The 25118-nt window shown below is 33.5% G+C and overlaps 1 protein-coding gene and 1 pseudogene across 1 annotated transcript; one reads left to right on the forward strand and one right to left on the reverse strand.

The window, feature by feature from the left end:
* Window positions 1-4153: 4153 nt before the first annotated feature.
* On the reverse strand, window positions 4154-12707 carry LOC140178760 (uncharacterized). The gene is made up of 4 exons (XM_072216001.1): window positions 12641-12707; window positions 6840-7405; window positions 5581-5790; window positions 4154-4932 (listed from the first exon to the last, which is right to left on the reverse strand). Exons 1-3 carry the CDS (start codon window positions 12705-12707, stop codon window positions 5776-5778), a joined length of 648 nt encoding a protein of 215 aa, XP_072072102.1. The 3' UTR covers window positions 4154-4932; window positions 5581-5775.
* Window positions 12708-22121: 9414 nt separating this feature from the next.
* LOC112743275 (fatty acyl-CoA reductase 1-like) lies at window positions 22122-23062 on the forward strand (annotated as a pseudogene).
* The last annotated feature ends 2056 nt before the right edge of the window (window positions 23063-25118 follow it).

Genomic DNA, 25118 nt, shown 5'->3' on the forward strand with positions numbered 1-25118 from the left:
ATATGATATGAGAACCAAAGATTCATAGCATGGTAATGGTGCCATCAAAGATAAGAATATAAGGTCCCGGAAAAGCCAGAGGCAATCCTAGAACTCCAATACTCCGATATAAAGCTTAACGATACAATTAAACCAGAGATTTAGGTGAGTTGTCTAAGGTTCTTAGGTTCTAAACCAATTGTAACTTAACACTTCAAATATCACTCTCCTCTAATCCTCCAAAACACCGGTAGAATTACCCTCAGCGTCACATTCGCTAACATGAGGGATCTCTCAGTTGTAGAGATAGATAAAATAGATAAGAAAAACACAAGTAGAGTACAAGTACAGCAAATAGAACATATAACAGTTAAGCATAGATGATCACTTAGTCAATCCAAAACAAAAGACACCAAACAATCACATAAATACATATGATGTATGCCTACCCTATGGCTGATAAGTCTCATTTCTCGGTTACTTAGCCAACTCGACATGTCCCGTAGCTAACCCAAGCATCGTCCTCTTGAAAACTAGTGAGCAGTACAGTACCACAATCCTCACCTGGTGAGCGGTAAACCACCACGATCCCCACCATCTGCGAGCGGTAAACCACCAGGATCCTCACAAACATTTTCAATTGGAAAAGAAACAACCTGTGGGTGGTAAACAACCACGATCCCCACCATCTACGAGTGGTAAACCACCTCGATTCTCAAATACTGGACAAGCAGTAAACTACCACGATCCTTGCCAGGTCAAAGCTCAAAGATCAATTTCATTTTTAAAATTCACTATAAATCATTCATTTCTCAAACACATTCATCGTATATCCATGAGTTTTCCCAAGCTCATTATTATAATCATTCATATCATTCTCACACTTCCGTACTTCCTCAAGTATTTCACATTAACTCAGTCATCATTCATATCATGTATCATCTCATACTCATCATTCTTATCAATCATCAACTTATTCCCCCTTCTCAATCCAATCCTTCACTCCTCAACCCTTTTCTATAAGTTCATCCTCCATCCTAGGCTTAAAAATTAGGTATCAGATCCTATAGAGCAGTTACAGATGTTTGGAAAAACTAGAAAATTGGTGTAAATCTTAAAACACACTTTTTTTTTTTAAAAAGCAGGGGTCCGCGTACGCATTCATATGGCCGCATACACGACCTTGAAAAATTTTCCATCCCGCGTACACATCACCCTACTGTGTATGCGGAGCCTCTGGACAGAGGCCAATGGCCGCGTGCGTGTGTGCCGTGTATGCAGGCATAGTAGTAAATGCAAAAGCTGCTATGTCCAGAATTTCCTGTTTTTCACACCTAACTTCGGACGCACATAACTTCGAACGACATAAACTTCACGAACCCAATTTTCATTTAAAACAAGTTTGACAAAAATTGAGGGTCCGGAAGCCAAGTTATGACTCATCGAAGTTGGTCAAAAATAAGATTTTTCATCAAAATGACCAATTCTCAATTTAACCAAAACCTCAACACATATCACATTATTTGTCAGCTAACACAACCCTAATGCTTACAAACATTATACATCATCAATTTATAACTCTCATTATACTTCTAAACATTCTCAATCCACCACACACAATCATTATTCATTCTCAAATATTATCATCATAATTCATCACACATTCTCTTCAACTTTATCATTCAACACAATCATCGTCAATCATTCATTCATAATTCACTTATCATCATCAATATGTCACACATTTCCATCAACCTCATTACTCAACACAATCACCCTCAATAATTCATCAAACATTTCAACAATTCACTTAACAAACTCTAACACAAGTCATTAATCCACAATCACACATATCATACAACTTATCCTATAGTCATCTAACCTATATTTTCACAAAACATTATATGTTATCTATGAGAAACCAAAACCAAATCTTGACTGATTTCTCTCTAAGCCCAGAACGTCACAAGGATCACCATTCCACAAAGTCCAAGGATCCACACCTCTTGCAAACAGAAATTCAGCCCCAACGATCCAAATTCCAAGCTTTCAACACCACCAATTTGCCACCAACACTTATAATTTAATCTAATATCACACATACATCACTAAATCAACACCCCGTTCTCTATATCAATAATTTTACAAGGGTTAGAGGTTTTTCACCTTACCAGTAGAAGTTTGGAACAAGACCCAACAAGTGCACAAAGTTAATTTGATCCTTAAACACCGAAATTACACAAAATTTTAACACTAAAGCTCAAAAATTTTGAAACTGAAGAGTGAACAGATGGAAACGAAAGTGAAGCTTACCAACAACTTTGTTCCATGAGTTTTGTATAGAATTTTGAGACAAACGCATGGCTACTGACGGCTCATCAATCGGAGTTCCGGATTGAAAGATATAAGCAATTGAAGGTTGGACGTGATTAGATTTTCCTTCTCCTCTTCTCACTGTAACCCTCCCCCTTTTGTTTTCAATGTGTTTCAGTTTATGATGGTGATAGGGCTACAAATGGAGATTTTATATGTTAGGCCTTGGGCTCGGTTTGGGTTCGATTCAACTGGTTCGGTCTGACAGTTTAATTTTGGGCCAACTTTTTTAAAATTAGTGTCAAAATTCATGTTTTAATTAGTTCTACTTCATTAGACTATAAAATTTAAGTTTCTAATTTTTTTTAAATAATAATTAATTTATTGGCCAATTATTTACTAATTTCGCTGGTTTTACATTATCCATATGGACTCTCTTCTTCTCAGTAACAACTTCGGTGTCTCGTCTTCTATATGATAGGTATCCACTATTATCAATAACTGTGATGATACTGAATATTTTGGGATAATATTTAGTGCAATACCCATCTTTCATGCAGGAAGATTTTGAGAAAGCTCTACCACATGGTCCATGAATCATATATGTAGACACAGCTCTAAACAATTTTGGGTATCGAACAGGATCGGACAACTCTGATGATATTAACCAGTCAATTTGAGCTGTTGTTGTTATCTTGTGGTCTCCACTCAACCATAAAAAAATGTGAGCATGTGGTAGACCTCTTTTTTAGAATTCTACCGTGTATATTCCTTATAACAAAAGACAAAAAAATAATATGTTATAAATAAACTATCTATTTTATATATGTGCTTTGATAAAGATAAGGTTGATAATAAAAAATCAATAATATGTTAAAAATAAAAAATATTTTGTCATTTATTTTATAATAATTTAAAGATAAATTTCTCTAAAAAAAAGGTTGGATGATGAGTAATACCTGCATCTAGCATTCCAAATGGAATTTCTTGCTTAAGATCCGAGATTATCACGTTAAGCTTAATTTTGAACACTCTACATAATATATCCGGTCGGTCTTCAACCTTTAAGTTTCTTGGATTGTTAACTCTGTCAATCTCTTGCTAACTCGAGTTACATATCATTGTGATGAAGAGGTCTGGATATCCATATTTCTTACAAATTGCCATATCATCTTGACAATTATTAAACATATATCTTATGCCACCAGTGAATTGAAGGACACGGGTAGGATGACACGTTTACATGCTTTGGAAGCACGAGTCTCACCCCTAATAACTGCATCTTGAATTCCCTTATATATATCACTCTTCACCTTATCTTGGTTGTTTCAATAGTAGGTCAACCTTTGTGCTTCCACTACAAGAAAAATCACTTTTAGTGGCCATTTATTTTACTTTTAGCGGCAATAAAAATAGCTACTAATACATTTACCGGCAATTAGACATTAGCCGTCTTATGCTTCGTCGCTAAAAGGTTTTAGCGGCAATTATAACATTTGCCGGTAAAGACCGTTTTAATGGCCGCAAAAAGTATATAACTTTTAGCGGCCATTTTCTTGGCAATTTATATGGCCACGAAAAATAATTATAAGATTGCAATATTATTCACTTTTAGTGGCCATTACTATTACCGCCAAAATCCATTTTACGGGCAATTTATATGGCCACTAAAAATAATTCTAAAATTGTAATATTATTCACTTTTAGTTGCCATTATTATTGCCACTAAAATCTTAAGACTTTTTTTAATTGTATTATACTCATTTTCTTAGAAATAACAAATTATCTTTTTTCTAGAATCAAATATATATTTTGCCAACAATAGTTATTATTATGCATAATATAAATACACTAAATTTAATTACTACAAAATGAAATATTTCATTAAACTCAAAATATTGATACACAAATTTTTCTTGAAAAGTAATAAACCTACAAATTGAAACAACAAAAAATACTACAAGCCTATAACTATGTTACATCAATGTAGCAATCCAAGTGTTAGCAATAATCTAAAATTGTACCTTTAAAAGTAGCCTACTAACTTTTAATTTTAGCAATTGATCTAAGAATTTAAAAATAGATAAGAAAGGAAAATCATGAATAATGAATATCTAAAGAATCCAAAACTGTAAATCTTTGGCTGCTCTTCAAGGAATTGATAGCTTGCCAATGTTTTGCCACCAGAGAGCAAGTACAATTGATCAAAGAGTTCAAACACTTCACTGCTTGGTTGATGAATGGAAGTTATCACTGTTCTTCCATCTCTTGCCAATGCACGCAGTGTCTGAGTCACAAAGAAAGCTGAAGCAATGCAACAACAACAAAAGTAAAATTTTAATTGGGATAAGAAAATTTAAACAAACTTAGAAGAGAAAATCAAAACAAAGAACACATATCTAGGATGAGAAAATTGTAGAATTTAATATAGTAAATTAGGGTTTAATAATTAATATAGTTCCAATGCTGTTGTTGCAGCATTCCCCAGCAGGTATCCCTGAAGAAAAAGAGCATCTCAAAGACTATTCATGCTATTTTGTGATTGGCTGTTAAAAGAATACATTTGTTGAAAAGAGAAAGAGAAATAAATCATAAATGAAACCTGAAGATTAATCCATGGTTGTATTCCTTCTTCATTTCCTGTAAACATTGGAATTTGTTGAATGATTAATCTGGTAACATGCTTCATATGCTATAAGAGTTTTAGCTTTCCAGACAAACATAGATGATACTTGTACCTTGAGAAATTTCATGAGTAATTACAGGAATAGCAAATGTTACTGACCCACTTTCAAGCACAAAAGGAAGGTCTCCCTCAAATCCAGGGAGGTACTTCTGTATGTTGCCACATTATATAATAATAATAATAATAATAATAATATGTTGAAAGAAATGAACAAATAACATCATTCATGCATGGATCATTTATTGTCAGTCTAATCCATATCTTTATCCATATATTTTTTTAATATCTTTATTGGATAATCTTTATCTAATTTTACTTTAATTAGTTCATATAATTATGGCTTTCGTCAATAGAGCCTCCATAAACCAATTTCAATTCTCATACAAAAATGCTAGACATCTCATAATCACAGTTAAAAAGTCATGCATTATCTTCTAGAATTTCAATTCTCATACAAAAATGTCCAATAATTAGCACTAATTGGAAGACTATAATATTCTTAAACATCTCAAACGGTTCCTTGTTACATTAGTTAAAAGACTTAGTCAATAGGTCACAATCTGAAAGAAAGATAGGATAATTAAATGCATTCTACAACTTACATCAGGTGGGTTGGAGGCAGGCTTTGGTGATTTCCGATCAGGAGTAGCAGCAGGCTTTGAATTCACAGATCGCGGCGATTGTTCAATGGAATGGCACAGATTTTGCAAGGGTATGGTGATTCGGATTCCGATTTGGACACTCCTCTGCTAAGTTTGCTGCCTCTTGGAGTTGCTAGTGATGTTTTGTTGGGAGTTTCAGACAAATTGGATCTACCATAAGAAAGAATTGTAATGCCAATAACAGATCAATAATTCATTTTACAAAACAGAACATGACAACATAAGAAACAAAAAGACACAAAATGACATAGTTATATACACTCAAACTAATGGATCTAAACAAAAAAGGAAAGTGACCCTAATCCAAAATTCAGCATCCAGAATCATTGGCAAGCCAAAAATAAATGAGAATCGGAGTGAAAATGACAGTGATATAATAATCAGTTAATGCAAAAGGCCCTAAGCTAACATGAACACAGAAAAATCAAGCTGAAACTATAATCAAACATGAGAAAAAGAAAGAAACTGAGAAACACAATACAACTTACAAAAAAGTTACAAAATTTAGGTAAAAAATTCCACAATAGCATATCAGAACTACTGGATCAAACCCTATAAAGCAGAACCCAACCATCCAAACAGATCAAAAAAGAAAAAGAAAGGAACCAAATTTCAGATCTTCACATGAAACTCATAGAAGCATAACCACAAACACGAAGCAAGCATGCTTCAAATGCTTCTGCACTTACTTAGTAGCTTTTGAAGCCATGGTTGGGGGTGGTGGAGGAAGTAGTCCCAACAGTTTCTTTCATCAATAGAGCCTCCATAAACCACAGTTTCTTGATCTTTAGATCAGCCAAAAGATAGAACCACATAGAAAATACAATGTAAATACATACACAATAGGCATACATAGACACATAATGATTCTTAGTATCTGAATATTAATAATAACAATAAATCTAGATCACATCTAAAAAAACAAAAGAATTGGAGTATCATCATGATATTTAGATCATATCTAGATCATATCATAGAGAAAGAAACCTTAATGCATATGGAACACAATTACCTGCTTCAGAAGGCTCCTTAGTATCCCTTCTATTCTCTCTCGTAAATCAAACAACATTTTCAAAATCAAGTCACAAAGCCATCATTTGTTCCACCTCTCATTATTCAAATTCAGCTTAAACAGAAAAAAAGAGGTAAAAAACTAAACCTAGAACCGATCATAGAGACAAATGAAATAGAATAATTACCGCCATAGCTGCATTTTGGTACTCATTGAACAAAGAAACCGAAGGAAACCTTCCAGACAAGCCATGCCACATGCCATTCTCCTTCTCCTCATCTACCTTCTCGCTCCTCCTTCCGTCGCCGCCAAAATACTGTGGCGACAACTCCTTGCAGCTCCCGCTCACCTCTTGCCCCGTCAATTTCCCAATCCCCGGTGACAGGTAAGACTCCGGCGACGCATAGGCCTTCGCTGGCGGTGTCTTCTCCACAATCCTGACCAAAGAGAGAGGGCTGCCGCTCCCGCTGGCCTCTGGAGGAGCAACGATCCTCGCCACCTTCCTCGGCGGTCGGTAAGCCACGACTCCAGCACAACCTCGACGAAATCCTGCGATATCCGGTGGAACTTTCCCGGCGGAAGCGACGATACCGGTGATGGCGATGGTTTGGATACCGGAGAAGGGGATTGGCGTTGATTGGGATAAGTGATGGTTGGTAGGGTTTTGGATTTCGATGAGGAGTGGGATAGGTGATGGTTTAGGGTTAGGTTTTTCAGAGAGTGAGGGAGAGAAAAGGGTGGGTCTTCTTCTTTCTATGAAATTTGATCTATTGTTATAAAAAAATTATTTTAATAAAAATTATACCAGCCATAACACTATGGCTACTAAATTTTATTTTATTAAAAGTAGTTTTTTCTTATATTTTTACTGGCAATACTAATAATTGCCATTATAATATATAGAATTAGTGGTAAATATATAATGGCCACAAAATGATAACTTAAATAAACAATTAGCAGCCATTGAATTATTGCCGCTAAAAATTTGTCGCTAAAACTAATTATTCTTGTAGTGTTCAATCATGGAAAAACAATCAACCAAAAACTGCTAAAATAATCTTCCACCATTGACAATCGTTGCATAATCGATCCTTCTTTCTTGTATTCTAAATGCTATGAACTCCCTTAAACTCACATGTTGTCTCTTTCTATTTTTATCAGCCCTATGAGATTCTCGCAAAGAAATGTCTTTTTGGTAGCCATCTTTATCGTAAGAAAACATCATAGGATATTGAAAAGGAATAAATGTGGGGTGTATCTCATAAATCTTTTGTAGATGTCCAGACTTTAATTGAACTATAATATCATGTCCTTCATCTCCAGAATCAAAATCTCCTACTATTAGAGCTACAACCTCGTTAGAAGATGATAAATTGTAAATCCTCGCGTCTTTTGATTTTTTTTCGATACAACCGCAGCCTTATATTTGTGATATCATCTTGATTTAGTTAGTTTCTCACTGTCCTAAAGGTGTGAGAAAAAAATTATGTTGATCGATCATGTCCTTGAGGTCTAGAACCAAGGATTGGTCAAAGTTGTTGCTATTTGTTCTTGAACTGTATAAAAGATTAATTGAAAAATATTAGTATTCATAATTAACCAAAATCAAAGTATGAATTACCTTAACATGGATCTAATCAGTTTGGAATGCATGATACAAACCTGAAAATATCTATCCTATTTAAGATCTCATTTTTTGTATCATAAATATATAACTGCGTGAATTTTGGCCTTTGTCCCTCAATTGGCACTAAGCATCCAATTCTGTGGTAGTTTTGTCCACTCATAATGAACTAGGGAGGACCTGTCCCATCATTGATGGAGGTCTCAATTTTACCACCCAGGGACATGAAGCAAAACATGCTATTATAAGTTCTTATATTATCCTTAAAATGTTTGCTATTTTGGTTTGCTCTAGATATTAAATCTTGTAGGAGCTGAGGTGGACGTTGCAAAAAAGCAGTTGTATCTTCCCTCGCATACAACATATTTAGAATTCTATTGGATCCTATTTTGGACTTCTCTGATCTCTCCTCATACTACATCATAGCATCACAATGCCAACAAAAAAATCATGGCTCACCAATGTCTATCACATTTAATAATCACCAAGATAGTAAATTCTATTTCAGTTATATCTACAACAAATACTTTATATAAAAATATTCCTTCCTTCACCATGTGAAGTATAAAAATAATATCTATAAAAAATTATCGATGACTACAATCTATGAATTAAAAAGATGAGATCATATAATACGATTTTATTGTATCAAGATCAAGGTTTAAGTTTTATATGCACAGTAATCAAATAATAGGAATTACAATAAATCCATTTCCAAATACAAAAAATATAATATATAACCATATCTTTGTCAGAATTTTAAAAATTTATGCACTAATCGATATTTTTTTGTTTAATAAAAGCATAGTAATAGTAAATAATAAGGTGCTGATATTGTTGTCTTTAAACAAAGAGACTGAAAATGAATAGTTTGTAGTTAAAATAAGAGAGATAAAATACTTCTATTATACAAAGATAACAATGTAAATTGAGTACAGAAAAAAATTATAGATGTAATAAATAAAAAAATTTAAAAATTAAAACTTTTAAGAAGTCGCTTAATTAGGAATTAATATTAGAAATAACTACCTTAGCAAAACAACTTAAAATTTAAAAAATAATCACCTAAGCAAAACAACTTAAAATTTAAAAAATAACAACCTAAGCAAAACAATCTAAGCAAATTACTTAAATTTAAAAAGTACCAACCTAAACAAATAATAATTTATAATTTATAAATAAAATTTTAAAAATTTCTAGTGACGACACCTAAGCAAATAACTTAAAATTTAAAAAGTAACAATCTAAGCAAATAACTTAAAATTTAAAAAGTAACAACCTAATCAAATAATAATTTATAATTTATAAATATAATTCTAAAAATTTTTAGTGACGACACCTAAGCAAATAAATTTTTAAACTCAACGTATGAGCATCATATCAACATAAAAGCTCCCCATTTATATTACTATGAAGATAAAGATAAAAATAAAGATTAGCTTTTTTCTTTAAATAAAAGAATAATATTATTATAATAAAAATAAAATACACTAAACAATGAAAATATTGTATTATACATCTCTAACTCGTATTTTTATAGTTGACTCATAGTTACTTAGTTAGGATTTTCTGAAATATAATTGAGTTTGATTTGAATTTGATTTAAATTTATAGATAAAATAAATAAATTTAAATTATAAACTCTAATAACTAACTAATTTAACACTATAATTTTTTTTTTAAATCAAAGAGAATAAAGAAGAATATAAGATAACTACAATCAATTAGGTGAACTTAGCTATTGTTATTAGTTATTAAGTGAACTTAGTTTTCTTTAAAAATGATAATTTATTAGCTTTTTTTTAAATAAAAGAATAATATTATTATAATAAAATAAAATGTAACTATAATTTTAAAATTTAAAAAGTAACTTGTTAAGCAATTGATAAATAATTTTTTAAATTCGTTCAATAATATTAAAAACTAAATATCTAATAAGAAAGTGTATTTAAAAATTTAAAAGCTAAAAACCTAAGCAAATAACTTAAAATTTAAAAAATAACAACCTAAGCAAAATAACTTAAGCAAATAACTTAAAATTTATATATAAAGTTTTAAAAAATTTTAATGACGATACCTAAGAAAATAATTTCCAAACTCAATGTATGAGCCCCACGTCAACAAAAAACTCCTCTTTAAAAATTAATAACCTAAGGAAATAACTTAAAATTTAAAAAATAACAACCTAAGCAAATAACTTAAAATTAAAAGGTAACAACCTAAACAAATAATAATTTATAATTTATAAATAAAATTTTAAAAATTTCTAACGACGACACATAAGCAAATAATTAGTTCAACAATATTAAAACTAAATACCTAACAACCTAAGAAAGCGTATTTAAAAATTTAAAAAGTAACAACCTAAGTAAATAATAATTTATAATTTATAAATAAAATTTTAAAAATTTCTAATAATGACACCTAAACAAATAATTCCCAAACTCAATGTATGAGTGTCATGTTAGCATAAGAACTCCCTATTTGTATTACTATATATATATATTAATGTTAGGAAGACAATAAGATAAGTTTTGTCTGATTTTAGTTAAAATTTTTTTGTTACCAAACATTTTGATATATAAAATATGTATGTGGTTGTTTGTTCCAAACCCGTTTCCCGGGTCCCCAAACGGCCTCATTACGACCCAACTCCCCCGAGTCTAGGCCCTAACCATGCCCCACCAGCCAAGAGATCGTCAATCTTTAATTAACATTCAAATTTAAATACTCTCTTGATCTTAGTTAATAAAATAAGATAAGATAACAAGCACAAATTATATAACGGACCATCAGGTATGTTACACACTCTTAACTCTCACATATACCTCTTAGAACTATTTTGTCTTAGCTTGACCATTAGATTATCTTTGTAAGTACCATTCTCTGCCGTTCCAAAAACATCTGACTCCGTGTTCGCATGAGGCTGATAAATCTCTGATCTTTCTTTTAATCCGTACTAGTGACATCTTGTACATTGTTAAAAATAATACTTTAAAAATGACTCACCGTGCGATTAAGATAATAATTGTATATAATCACCAAGTTTCAGTCTATTGATTTCCAACATTCGCCACTAATTTTGTTTCGCGCGATCATAAAATGGGAAAAAAAAGATCAAGTTAAATAGACGCCAGTAATTTTTTTTTTATTTTTAAGAGAAATTTAGATGCCTAATATTTTTTATTAATATTAGCTAATCTTTTGAATTAACACTTTATATCTACATTATCAAAATTTAGAATTTAAACTTTAAATTTAGTCTTTAAAATTTAAAATTAATCAACTATTAATAAAAAATAATAAATTTTATTAGTTTTATAGTATTGTTCATTCTTTTAAACATTTTTTGGTCAACCATGCATATATCCTCTAATAAGGTGGGTATGATAAATTTAAACCACTTATGTCACGTTTAAGATGCATACACTACTTGAAAATTATTATTAATAGTAAAAAAGTAATGGAAAGAATTTGTTAAAAAATTGTGGTTTCTATGTTTTTTTTTTTTTTCATGGTAGGGGTTTCTAGTTTATTAACGGTAAAGAATATCTTTTAAGGGATAAGTACGATTTTGGTTCCTAAAGTTTTGTGCCAAAATCGAAATCGTCCCTCTTGTAATTTTGGATTTAAAATCGTCCTTAACATTTTTTTCGTATTAAAATCGTCCTTTTAATTTTTTTTTTATAAAAATACCCTCACCACTACCAACATAATTACCTCCTTCACCACCACCACCACCAACTGCCACTCCACCACCATTATCAACATCATCATCATTATCAACACCCACTGCCACTCCACCACCACTAACACCATCACCAATGCCACCGCCGTCCCCCTCCCCCCTTTCCCCTTCCCCTTCCCCCTCCCGTTCCCCCCACCCCCACCCCGCGTCCCCTCCCCTCCCCCTCACTGCCTCCCCCTTCCCCCCATCCAGCGTTCCCACCCGTCCCCTCTCCCTCCCCATCTCCCCCTTCCCCCCACCCCGCGTCCCCACCCGTCCTCTCCCCCTCCCCGTATTCCCTTCCCCTACCCCACTTCCCACCTCCACCTCCACCTCCACACAGAGAAGCAGAAACAGAAAATCAACAAATTCAAGCACAAATTTAACACAAGCAGAAACATAAAGTAACAAATTAACAAATCAGCAACAATAATATTCCACACCAAAAGAAGAAGAAATCCAGAAATTCACAGAATTCACAGAAGAAGAAGAAGAAGCGGCGGGCAGCGGTGCGGCGGTAAGAAGAGGAAGAAGAAGAAGAATAAGAAACAGGCGGCGGTGCGGCGGCGGGAAGAAGAAGCGGCGGGCGGCGGTGGGAAGAAGAAGAAGAAAAAGAAGAAGAAGAAGAAGAAGAAACGGGCGGCGGTGCGGTGGCGGGAAGAAGAAGAAGAAGCGGCGGGCGGCGGGCGGCGGTGCAGCGGCATGACGTCCCCCTTCTCTCCCCCCTCCACCTTCCCCCACCCCCTTTCTCGGCCCCCTCCTCCCTTTCTTTCTTTCTCTCCCCAGTCCCCACCCACCCCGCTTCTCTGATCCCTTTCTTTCTTTTTTTTATTTTATATTTATTTTATTTTAAAATTTTATTTTTTTATTAAAACAGGGGTAGTTTAGAAATTAAATTAAAAATCTTATTTAAAAGGACGATTTTAATACGAAAAAAAACGTTAAGGACGATTTTAAATCCAAAATTATAAGAGGGACGATTTCGATTCTGGCACAAAACTTTAGGGACCCAAATCGTACTTATCCGATCTTTTAACTATACGATCGCAACCGTTTTTGTTTTCGTTTTTAATTCTTCTTTTGGGAGTGAGTAGCAGCAACCTAACAAGTAGCAACGATAAATTTGGGTTTGAAAAGGATTAATTTTTTGGATATTGGAACGAATTTTTGAATGATGATTTTGGAGTGTCTATTTGGATCGGTACAAAAAGTCTCAACTAGGTCTAGCCAACCCAGGAATTTGGGGTTTGGGCCAACCCAATCCAAAATACATTTTGGGTTAGACTGGGTTATAAACATACGAATAATTACCCAAATCAGTTATTGACCTATCGATTTAGGGATACCATCGACAAAAAAAGAAAAAAACTCAAATTAGTCCCTAAAATTTTTAAACTTAGATAGTTTAGAATCTAAAATTTAAAATACACAAAAAAATTTCAAAGTTTAATTCCATCGGTCAAATTAGTCTCCGACCAAGTTATTCCGTTAGTCACTAATAGAAAATACTGACATAGAACGTTAACTCGCACACGTAACCGTTAAGTGTCCACGTGTTGCGAGGAGAAGAAATCAGTCCCTATGTTGAGAAGAAAAACAACGTCGTTTTTCCTAGGGATAAAACACAGCATTTGAAGGTCAGGTACTTTCATCCCCCTACTTCTCCCTTCATCTTCTCATCTCCTTCAATAACAGTGCATCTATCATTGCCATCTCTACTCTCAAAACACCACTTCACGACCAATTTTACCCCTTTCCTTTCATCTTTATTATTCTCTTTTTCAAAACACCATAATCACCACCATTAACACCTTGATTGTAACTACAACCTTCATAGCATCTCTTAAACTCCACCATCATCGTTAACTTCAACAACATCAAGAATTAAATACAAATTAGAAAATTCTAAAATCCCAAATCAACATTAAATCCAAACAATCCATCACCATAATCAAATTCAATGACATCGATAATTAAACACAAATAAAATACTCTTAAAACTCTAAATCAACATTAAATCTGAACAAATTCTTCCAATTGCCAGTCTAATGCAGTTGAAGGAATTGCAAATCAGCTCTGTATGAATTAACCGAAGAAGAAAATTATAAGATAATAAAGATTGAAAATCTAATAAGCTAAAATAAGAAAAAGAAAATAAAAAAGAGAGTAATAAAAGCATAGCACCTTGCAGCAGAGAAGAACAGAGGAAGAGAATCGGAGAGACAGTGGCAAGAGCGCAAGCAGAATAGTAGAAAAGGGGCAAGATGATGGGAACAAAGACAACAAGCGGACTCAAGAAGCAAGGAGAAGAGAGTGCAGCGAACTAGAGAGGGGTGGTGGCATCGGCGAGAGCTGAAGCAGTGACTATCCGAAGTAAATGGAGAAGGTGAAGAGAGACAAGATTCACTACAAGAAAAGCGCTAATTACCGTTAGATTTACCATCGGATTTAGCGTCAACTTTTACCGGCGGATTTAGCTTCGGGTTTTTTGACAGAAAGGAGGAGAAATTTGTCGCCAGAAAAGATTACCATTGAAACAGCTTTCTGTTGCTAAATCTGACGGTAATTATTGGCACAAAAACGTAACTCACCTGTGCCAATTTTACCGTCAGTATATTCTGCCGGTATCACGGTTTAGTGAAACGCGTCGCTTTGGTTATTTACCGGCGAATTAATCCGCCAGTAAATCCAACGGTGAAATTGGGATAAAATTCAAACGCAAAACTCTTCCCCCTCACTTCTGCAAACATTGCCTCTCTCCCTCTCTCTCTCTCTCTCTCTCTCTCTCTCTCTCTCTCTCTCTCTCTCTCTCTCTCTCTCTCTCTCTCCGTTGAAGATGTAACCGTTGCGACCGCCAGGAGCACGTCATCGCCGTTGCCACCACCTGCAGCACCCTCTGTCGCCGTCGCTACACATTGTCATCGATGTTGTTGCTGCTATCCCTGCCGCATCCTCTTCCGCGGTTGTTGTTCACGTTGCCGTCACTGCCGCCTCTATCACCACCACATTAAAGAGATCCTACAGCCACTATCATCAGATTTATTGTTGGTATGGTTATTTTATTTTTTCAGATTATTTTGTGAGTCTAGAATTTTTTTAGAGTATTTGATAAATTAGTGGTTAAATTTATTTAATGAAGTATGTAATTAGGAGTTGTTGTGTTAATTTAATGTTAGTAAAAATTAAATAATGTTAGGGTAGGTTAAGTATAGTGAGATTAAGAGTACTTGAGTTGTTGGAATATTTTAGTTGAGTTTATTGAATAAGTTTCTTTCAATTGCATTAAACTTATGTCGCTTAAATTTGTGATGCTTGTTGTTATAAGGGGTTGCGCACTAGAACGGTTAGGATTTGATATTTTATTGAATACGTGTATGTTATAATTTATGCCTGCAGCTATTTTCTGTGAAAATTGTTATATTTATTTGATGGATGTATCTGAATTAAGGAGAAGTTCTGCCAAATTATCATTTAAATTGTTTGAAACATGTTTGGTTTGTGAGAAAATAATAATTGTAATTGGCAGAAAATTCTAATTATAGGGTACACTCTGCCGAATTTTCTAAAAACTTTAATAAATTGTATTATTGGTTGAATTCTAGGGTGTATATTGCAATATGATTCCAAGTTATCGTTTATGGATGTATGATAGAGATAACGGTAGACGGGAGGATTTAAAACTTGAATTCTTTGAGATGGTTAACACGTTTGTTTCACATGTCTTCAGCATAGAACCGTTTAGGTCTGAAGGGGTATCTAGGTGTTCGTGACATAAGTATCAGCTGACTAAGTGGTTAGGACCTTCGAATATATAATACTTCACCTCTACTGTAATGCATCCAAGGATGGGTATTAGATGTGGACAAAACATGGAGAAGTGGACAAGTAGGGAATTAGCCTGTCTGCCTCGAATTTGAATAGGTCCAATTATTGATCAACGAGGGTTTGGTTGGTGAGAGAACTAAATATGGAAGAAATAAATTAGGAGGGGTAACCAAGAGAGATACAACGAGATGATGTTTGATACGATAGGTGTTATGGAAATGGAAGAGACTGAACAAGAGCCTAACCTGGAGGCAAAGAGATTTTATCATCTATTAGAATCTGTCGCAAAACCTTTGTTCGAGGGGTGCGTTCATTCGAAATTGTCTGCATGTGTTAGAATGATGAGCATTAAGTCGGAGTCAAATCATACCCAAGAATCTTTTGATAAGTGGGCTACCCTTTGTAATGAACTGGTACCTATAGGGGCCATTGGCATCCCCCGGAGCCGCTACAAAGCAAAGAAGTTTGTTTCATAATTGGGTCTAAATTCAATGAAAATTTATCTTTGTTTGAATGGTTGTATGCTGTATTACAAGAGTGGTGCATACCTAATAGAATGTAGATTTTGCGGATCACCGATGTTTCAAGTCGAGAGAGAACAGATTGGTAAACGGCGGTTAAAGAGAGTTCCAATGAAATGGAAGCACTACTTGCCCTTAATCCCTAGGCTGAAACGATTATATGCATTGATGAGTTCGACCCCTCATATGACCTAGAATAGAAACAACAATAAGAGAGCTGATGGAATCATGACACACCCGTCACACAGAGATGCTTCGAAGCATTTTGATCGGGTCCATCCTAATGTTAGATTAGTTTTGTGCTCTGAGGGGTTCGCACAAAATTCTAATTTTGGTAACGCATACTCTTGTTGGCCTGTAGTGGTGATACCTTATAACCTGAGTCCCGAAATGTGCATGAATGACCCATACATGTTTCTAATTTATATCATACCTGGTCTCAGCAATCCAAAGGACAAAATAGATGTCTTCTTGCATCCATTGGTGGATGAGTTAAAGGAGTTGTGGATCCATAGTGTAGATTGTATGATATTTCGACGAAGACAAACTTCCAAGTGCATGCTGTATTGATGTGGACCATTAACAACTTTCCTACATATAGGATGTTATCAGGTTGGTCCACTCAGGGCAGAATGGCATGTCCCATTTGTATGGAGGATACAAAGGCATTTTGGTTGATGAATGGCGGTAAGAATTCGTGGTTTGATTGTCATCGAAGATTTCTCGACATGGATCATCATTTTCAGCGCAACAAGAACTCGTTCAAAAATAATAAAATTGAACAAGAAGAGGCACTCGTGAGGTTGGGTGGTAGGCAATTTTGGTATCGTGTCAGTAGAATCCCAAAGATCGTTGATAACAGAGCAGGTTTGAGACCTCCGGAATATGGCAGGGAGCATAATTGGACTAAACAGAGTATATTTTGAGAGTTTCCTTATTGGAAAGACAACTTGGTTTGACATTGTCTTGATGTGATGCACATTGAAAAAAATGTGTTTGATAATATCATATACACAGTAGTGGACGTTGAGCGAACAAAGGATAACGATGAGGCTAGGTTAGACTTAGTGGATATTTGCAGGTGGCCAGATCTGAAAAGAGACTTAAGAACGATTAGTAGGATAAACCAAAGGCGGTGTTCGCTCTAACGAAGGACCAGAGACAAAATGTTTGTAAGTGGATTAGAGGATTGAGGTTTCCTTATGGTTACGCCTCTAACTTGAGCAAGTGTGCAAACGTCTTACGTGGTAGGCTTGTTGGGTTGAAGAGTCATGATTGTCATGTTTTCATGGAGTCTTTGCCTCTTGTCGTGTTAAGAGAACTTCCAACCAATATCTGAAAATCCCTCACAGAAATAAGTGAGTTCTTTAGGGAGTTATGTGCTATGAAACTTAGCATTAATGATCTCACAATCATGGTCAAGAACATTCTTATCATACTTTGTAAGCTAGAAAGGATATCCCCTCCATCATTTTTTGACGTTATGGAACACTTAGTAATCCACCTACTGTACGAAGCAAGCCTATGTGGGTCGGTCCAATATAGGTGGATGTATCCATTTGAGAGGATAATTGGTTCATTCAAGCGCACCATGAAGAACAGAGCTCAGATTGAGGGCAGCATCTGCGAAGCATTGCTAGCTAGGAATTTGCTCATTCTATTTTCAGCCTCATATTGAGTCACGTAGAACAAGGGTTAGAAGGAACAATGAGATGGGAGAACCCTTGTCAAGTGGAACAACATATTCAATCTTTGCTATATAAGGAGCTGCAATGGGTGCGAGTAGTGACTATTGGTTAGAGAAGAAGGAAATCAATACCACACATCTGCATGTGTTGCTTAACTGTGACCAGATTTTATCCTACCTCATGTGAGTTTTTAAGTCTGCATAAATATTACAACCAGTAAGATTCTAACTTCTTAATCTAATCAAAACTTCTTTATCATATTCTGTCATATAGGTTATTCCAAGAGAGAAATCCTGATACCTCATTGAACAATTTTTCACATTAGTTCAAAAAATACGTGAGCGTGCATCTAATTGACATAACAGATTGGAGACTAGTTGCACTTAGTTTGGGTATAATGAATAAGGGCACAAGTTACCCGATATACAACGTTAATAGATATCAGTTCCATTTTTTACAGCGGTCGATTGGAAAGAAAACATATAATACCAGAGTTTGAGTTCATGGGGATTCAGGCGGTGGTCATTCTGATTAGTCATTCTCGTGGATAAATTTTGACGCAAAATCTGACGGTAAATAGTGTACCGTCGGATTTTATTTATTTTGTCAATGATAAATTGGTGCATAATTTTCAAACCACAACTACCGACAAGTGCACTGGGTCGTACCAAGTAATAAACTCACGGTGAGTGAGTGTCAATCCCACGAGAGTTAATGGACTAAACAAGCAATGATTGGTTAACTATTCTAGTTAGACAATTGAAAGTGAGAGTTTTGGAAACCAATTAGCATCAAAGACAATGAATTAAGCGAAGCAAGCAGTAAATGTGCGAGAAAATACTGTGAGAAAAGAGTTATGGTTTTGGAGTTGTTTAGGCTTCCGGATTAGCAATTTTTATCAACTACCTTGATCATGCAAATACTATGAGAAAATCCTAGGTGATTGAATTCCAATTCCTTGGAAATTCAATCTCTTCTAACCTAATCAACCGTCAATTTCTTGATCAATTAATTGTGTTCAAAGGTTAAGTCCAATTTCTAGTTTATAAGCTACACAATTCTTAAGAACCCAGAAATAATTCGATTATATGTCACATATCACATTAAATCTAGATAAATGAAGAATTATGAGAAAAGGGTTTCAAGCTGTAATTCCAATGATGTAACTTTTCCAAGATTCAAAAGGATTCAAATTAGATTAGGGTTTTTTTCAATATACTCTAATCTGTGGGATGAAGAACAAAACTAATTCTTAAACATAAATCAATGCATTAATCAAGAGTAGAAGAACAAATATTTATTAATCCATGAAAGTAAACAGAGCTCCTAACCTTAACAATAGAGGTTTAGTGGCTCATGGTGCAGAGAAAATCCTCAGAGTAAAAGTGTGTAAAAACTGAAAAGTACCGAAGTGGAAGAGAGAAGAGCCCACAGGGCAAATCTTTTCCCTTTTATATCTAATCCTAATTGATACTAAAACTTAAATTAAAAACCTAATAATATCTTTTCTAATTTCTAATTGATTTAAAAATTAAATCAAAAGCTTCAATGTGATTTGTTGCACACAATGGGGACCACTCCATTCAGCGCACCTGGCGCTAAATGCTGTGGCATTTAGCGCCACCCTTCCAATGAGGTTGCACGCAATACGAAGTCCGCTAAACGCCGGGTCGTGGCGTTTAGCGCCAACATGGCAGAATTGGATATCGAGGTTTAAGGTGCCGGTGATGTGGCTTTTGGCGCTGAGATGGCAGAATGGTCTTCTCTTGTCTTCTTTTTTAATTCTACCAATCTCACCTGAATGCTATCTGTAATCAATAAAATACAACAACAAATCAAAGTAGCATCTAATAGGGAGTAAATCACCTAAATCTCTTAAGAAATCAACAAATTACCATATAAATCATATATAAAAGATATGAATGATGCTCACGCATCATAAATATGACAGTACTCAACATTTTTCTTGTAGTGATTTTTTTTGGGTCTTGGTACGTTTGTGGCTTTTTATCAAGGTTTTGAATCCTAGTTAATGAAAAGGTAGAGAAATTGATTGTCTGATTCAGAGAGATTTAATGGTTATTGCACACAGATGTTGAAGTAGGTGAAAAGATAAAGGAAGAATGAAGAATGGATTGAAAGTATCTGGCTTCAAAAACTGTATTGTATGCCTAGAAAAATGACGTCATTTTTTCCCCTCAGCACAGGAACTTATTTGTCTTCCTTGCGATACGTGGACACTTAACGGACCACATGTGCTAGTTAATGCTCCATGTCAGCATTTACCATTAGTGACTAACGGAATAACTTGGTCGGGGACTGATTTGACTGACAGAATTAAGTTTTAGGAATATTTTTTTGTGTATTTTAAAATCTAAATGACTAAAGTGTTCGATTTTAAAAACTTCAGAGACCGATTTGGATAATTACTATAAATATATTAATAGCATTGAACTCGAGAAGTATTGCTGCTGCGACAAATGAGATTGCCTCTTAAACAGGCTGCTCCAAGTTTAAATCCCAACTAAGACTGGAAAGAGGTTTAAAAAAAATCCTCAAAGTGTGGGTGTGTGGATGTGTGAGTAGTGTAATGATAAAATAAATAAATAAATAAAAGAAGTGATTTTCAGGAGAAGCTGAAAAAGCACTGGTGTCAAAAGCATAAACAAGTGGCTGGAAAAGCAGTAAGATGTTAGTTTTCAGCACATAATAAGAAAAGGCAACACATGTGCAGACTAATTGGCTAAAGAAAGCTTAAAGATGAAACTAGGATATAACTTTGTTGATCTCCTTCCCCCTAGCTTTGAAAATTTACTTAGACAATGATGTCAGAAAGATTATCTTATCTCGTATAGTTAACATCTTGTAATTGTATCTGTTTTCTTGGGATTTAGCCCCTTTATATTAAAAAAAAAACATTGTTTTTCTGAGTTTGGTTGCAAAATTTTCAATTCTAATCCACAATTCCAGACAATCCAAATAAAAATAAAGAAGAAAAAGTTTGAGTCTACATTCCACACAATATGAAATGATCAAGTCTCGGACCAAACAATAAATTTGTTGGCTTACTTGCAGCCGCATTCGAGTTCAAAATATGGGTTTAACCTCACTACAAGAAAAATGTTTTAGCGACGAATTTTTAGTGACAATAACATAATAGCCACTAATTCTTTAATTTATGTTATGTTTTTACGGTAATTATATATTTGCTATTATTGTATTACTGTATGTTATAGTAGCCATAGTTACTATTATCAGAAAATTATTATCTTTTTTTTTTACTTTCAATTTTAATTTTTTAAAATTATTATAGTGGTCATTGCCGCTAAACTTTTGTTATCACTTTTTTTTATCTTTAACTCCTAAATCAAATTGAAAAACGGAAAGAGAGAGAAAACTGAAAAAGAAAATAATATCGTCACTAGGTTAATTCGCGTAATCCCTCTATCGCCGATCACCACTGCCGTAATCGTTGCCATCGCCGACGGCCGCCGTCCATCATCCTACTCTTTGGACCTCGTTTCCATCTGATCCGCCTCAAATCCGCATCGTTGTCATCGTTTGTTCGTCTCAGATCTATGTCACCAAGGTCTTCCAGCTACCGTTGCTGCTCTTGTCGCAACACCACACCTCTGCTGCTTGCACCGCCGCCATTCTTTCCCGTAGACGCACAAGATTGTCACCGTGGGTAGGTCTTCTCCCTTTATTTTTTTGATTATGATTTGAATATTTAAAAGCCTGTGATTCTCTCTCTGTGTTATTACTTTTGCTCTGTTTGCTTGCTTGATCCTAATGAATCTGGCAGATCAAACTGAAATCGAAGTATTTTCTTAGTAATAAATCTTATTTGGATTTTGGTTTAAGATTATGTGGTTTTTAGAATATCATCACTGCTAGTTTCATTGTCTTTAAATTACTCAACTATCTTGGAAGAAAATATGTTCATGGATTCAGATTATGAACTGCATTTTTAATTAGTAGAAGATTATGAATTGTATTTTCAATTTTCATGGTTAAATTTGAGGCTAAAACCTGTTTAATCAAACATAAGTGAATATAACAAAAAAAACAATGTCATGATTTCATGTCGTGTTATACATTTTTCTCGCTCTCTCTGTTTTATTTCAATAATGGAGTTGGGAAGCATACTCTATACTTCCTTGAGGATTAGACCATTCTCATCGCTGGAGCCACTGGCTTCCTTGCCAAAAGTACATATATTATTCTCTCTTTCAATATATAATTCATTCATATTATTAAATGTATTTTTGTATTTGGTTTTGTAACATAAAAACAGTTCTGGTGGAGAAAATATTGAGGGTTCAACCAAATGTTAAGAAGCTATTTCCTCTTTTAAGAGCTGACGATGCTAAGTTTGTTACTTATTGCTTGCAAAATGAGGTACTATTAATACTTAGTCTCTCACACTTGCTTGCTTTTCTAACTAATACTATTAATGTTGCAAATCATAGGCAATGACTTGTTTAGACTGTTAAAGGAAAACTTAGGTCCAAACTTCAATTTTTTCAGGTTGCGTTTGTTTTTAAGAATAGGATAAAATAATATACTAAGAACAAGACATAAAGGACAGAAACATAAAACTGAAAATAAGACATAATTTCTATGTTCCTATCTCAATGTCTCGTTCCTAAAACCGAACGCATCCTAGCACAAAAGTTGACACTCATTCAAGAAGATATTTCTTGCTAAGATTTGGGTTTGGACTCTCATTCGATTCTCAAGCAACAAATTTACGACCAAACACATGTTATTATTAATTTAGTTTCAACTACCAACTTTGATGAAAGGTACATAGTACATACATATATATTCTGATGATCTTTTTTATTTTCTTTTAATATAAAATTAATAAATTAATATTATATTACAGATATGATATATCGTTGGGCCTAAATACCTTTGGAGTTAAGCACGTCATAAACTTGTCCAAAAAATGCACTAAACTCAAAGGTGCTTGTACATATATCAACAGGTTTGTATACATCTATATATCAAGTTACTTGATGATTAGCTACTAAGCTGGTTATTAAAATGAGACAAAAAGTGATGTCATGCTCCAAGATTTGTATCAAGTATTTTATTTTATTTTTTGCTTGAAAAGAAAAATTGACTATTGTGGATATCCAAGGAACCAAGAGTGATGCCATGCTCCAAGATTTGTTTATTGCTAGTAGTAATATTTTAGTAGGTTGTAAATCTTTGTCATGCCATAAGCTGCAGTAGTATAGTACTTCTAGGAGATTTCACTACAACAATATAGATTATTTTTTAGGGTTATAATGTGTAAAAGAAAATTAAAATTTGTCAAAAAAATAAATTTTGACACTATTTTAACTATGAAAATATGTTAATAAAAGTTTTGTCAAAAATAGTATTTTTAACGTATAAGTGATTGTGAAAAAAATTTAAATTTTATTTTGATAAATATTGACTGTCAAAAATAATTTGTTAGAAAATTTTGAGAACATATTTTTTGTGATACTTATTAATTGTCAAAAATACTATTTATTTTGACACTTATTGACTATAAAATATTCTCAACAAAAAATTTTAACAAAGAATGAGATGAGATCTTGAAACTAAAGAATAACTTGAGATTTTGAAGATAAAAAATGAGTAGTATAATCCTAAACTGAGAGCAGTGTGATGTCAAAATTAACAGAGCCAAAGAAGAAGAAAAATACTGGAGTAAATTAAAAACAAATGAGTGTCAAAATTGATGAGTAATTTTCTACGGTCAAATTATTCATCAAGAAAACATAGAAAATTTGACATTTATGATATTTGTCAAAAATATATATTAATTTTGACATTTAATTATGGTGTTAAAAAATAAAATGTTAAAATAACTCTATTTTCTTGTAGTATTTATTTTGGGTCAAAGTAACAAAATATTTAAGCATTATTTGAAAATTTAATTAAAATTTTTGAACTTATTCCTACAAGCTTGATTATGATATCTTCTAGTGTTCTTCATAGAGGGGCCACCACTGCCTTCTTTTTTCGCACCGTCATGCGCCATATCAAACGTGCCAAAAAATTGGTACTCTTCTGTTTCTCTTGAGATTTAATTCTAATTCTATATGCAATTAGTGTTTGTATTGTACTGTTTATGTTCTATTATCTTAAAATTATAAAGAGAACTACATTGATATGTTACTATCCAAACTTGTATATATTGATTATAATTTAATATGTACAAAACACTAAAATAAATGCTAGATTTTTATCATAGGCACATCATTATCTTTGTAGTATTCAAAAAAAAATTTTGGAAACAGTTTTAGGTCTTTGAAAATGTTTAATTGACTGAAACTTGTGACTAATCTAGTGGAGTTAGAAGTGTTAACTGTTTGGTGATGCATCAATTGAGCAAAGTTATATATGTGAGATGGAAGAAGTGATGTAATGTTAATAATGTCTATATATTAAAAAAAGTATTAAAGTTTTAGTAGTAATAATAATGACAACTAAAAGTGAATAACAGAAATTTAGAGTTATTTTTAATGGCCATATATATTGTTTATAAAACAGCAATAGTAATGGCAACTAAAAATGAATAATTTTATCATTTTAAAATTATTTTTAGTGGCCATAAAAATTGTCAAGAAAATAGCCACTAAAAGTTATAATTTTTAGCGGTCATTAAAAGATCTTTATTGATAATTGCCGTTAAAACTTTTTAGCGACAAAACATAAGATGGCTAATGTCTAATTGCCGATAAATATATTGACTACCAAAAATAATTTTTCTAATAGTGCCATACAGTGGAATATAAGAATCCATAGTGGGTGTGTGAATAAGTGTGTGATTTTGTGATGTAATACCTAAAATTAACGACGGTCAAATTCATCTGAAGAAAAAATTGATTAAATCTATGGTAAAGAAAAAAAATGATAAAAAGATAAAGATTCACTTTCATAAATAATTAGATATTTATCTAAAAGAATGTGTCATTTTAATTTTATTAATTTTTTAAAACAAATTTATACACTTTTCTTAGTTCTTTTAACACAAAAGCCTCTTCATCATAGAATTATTCTAAAAAATTTTAGGAGT

The sequence above is a fragment of the Arachis hypogaea genome, chromosome 14 (genome assembly GCF_003086295.3).
Source record: "Arachis hypogaea cultivar Tifrunner chromosome 14, arahy.Tifrunner.gnm2.J5K5, whole genome shotgun sequence".
NCBI classification, from domain to species: Eukaryota; Viridiplantae; Streptophyta; class Magnoliopsida; order Fabales; family Fabaceae; genus Arachis; species Arachis hypogaea.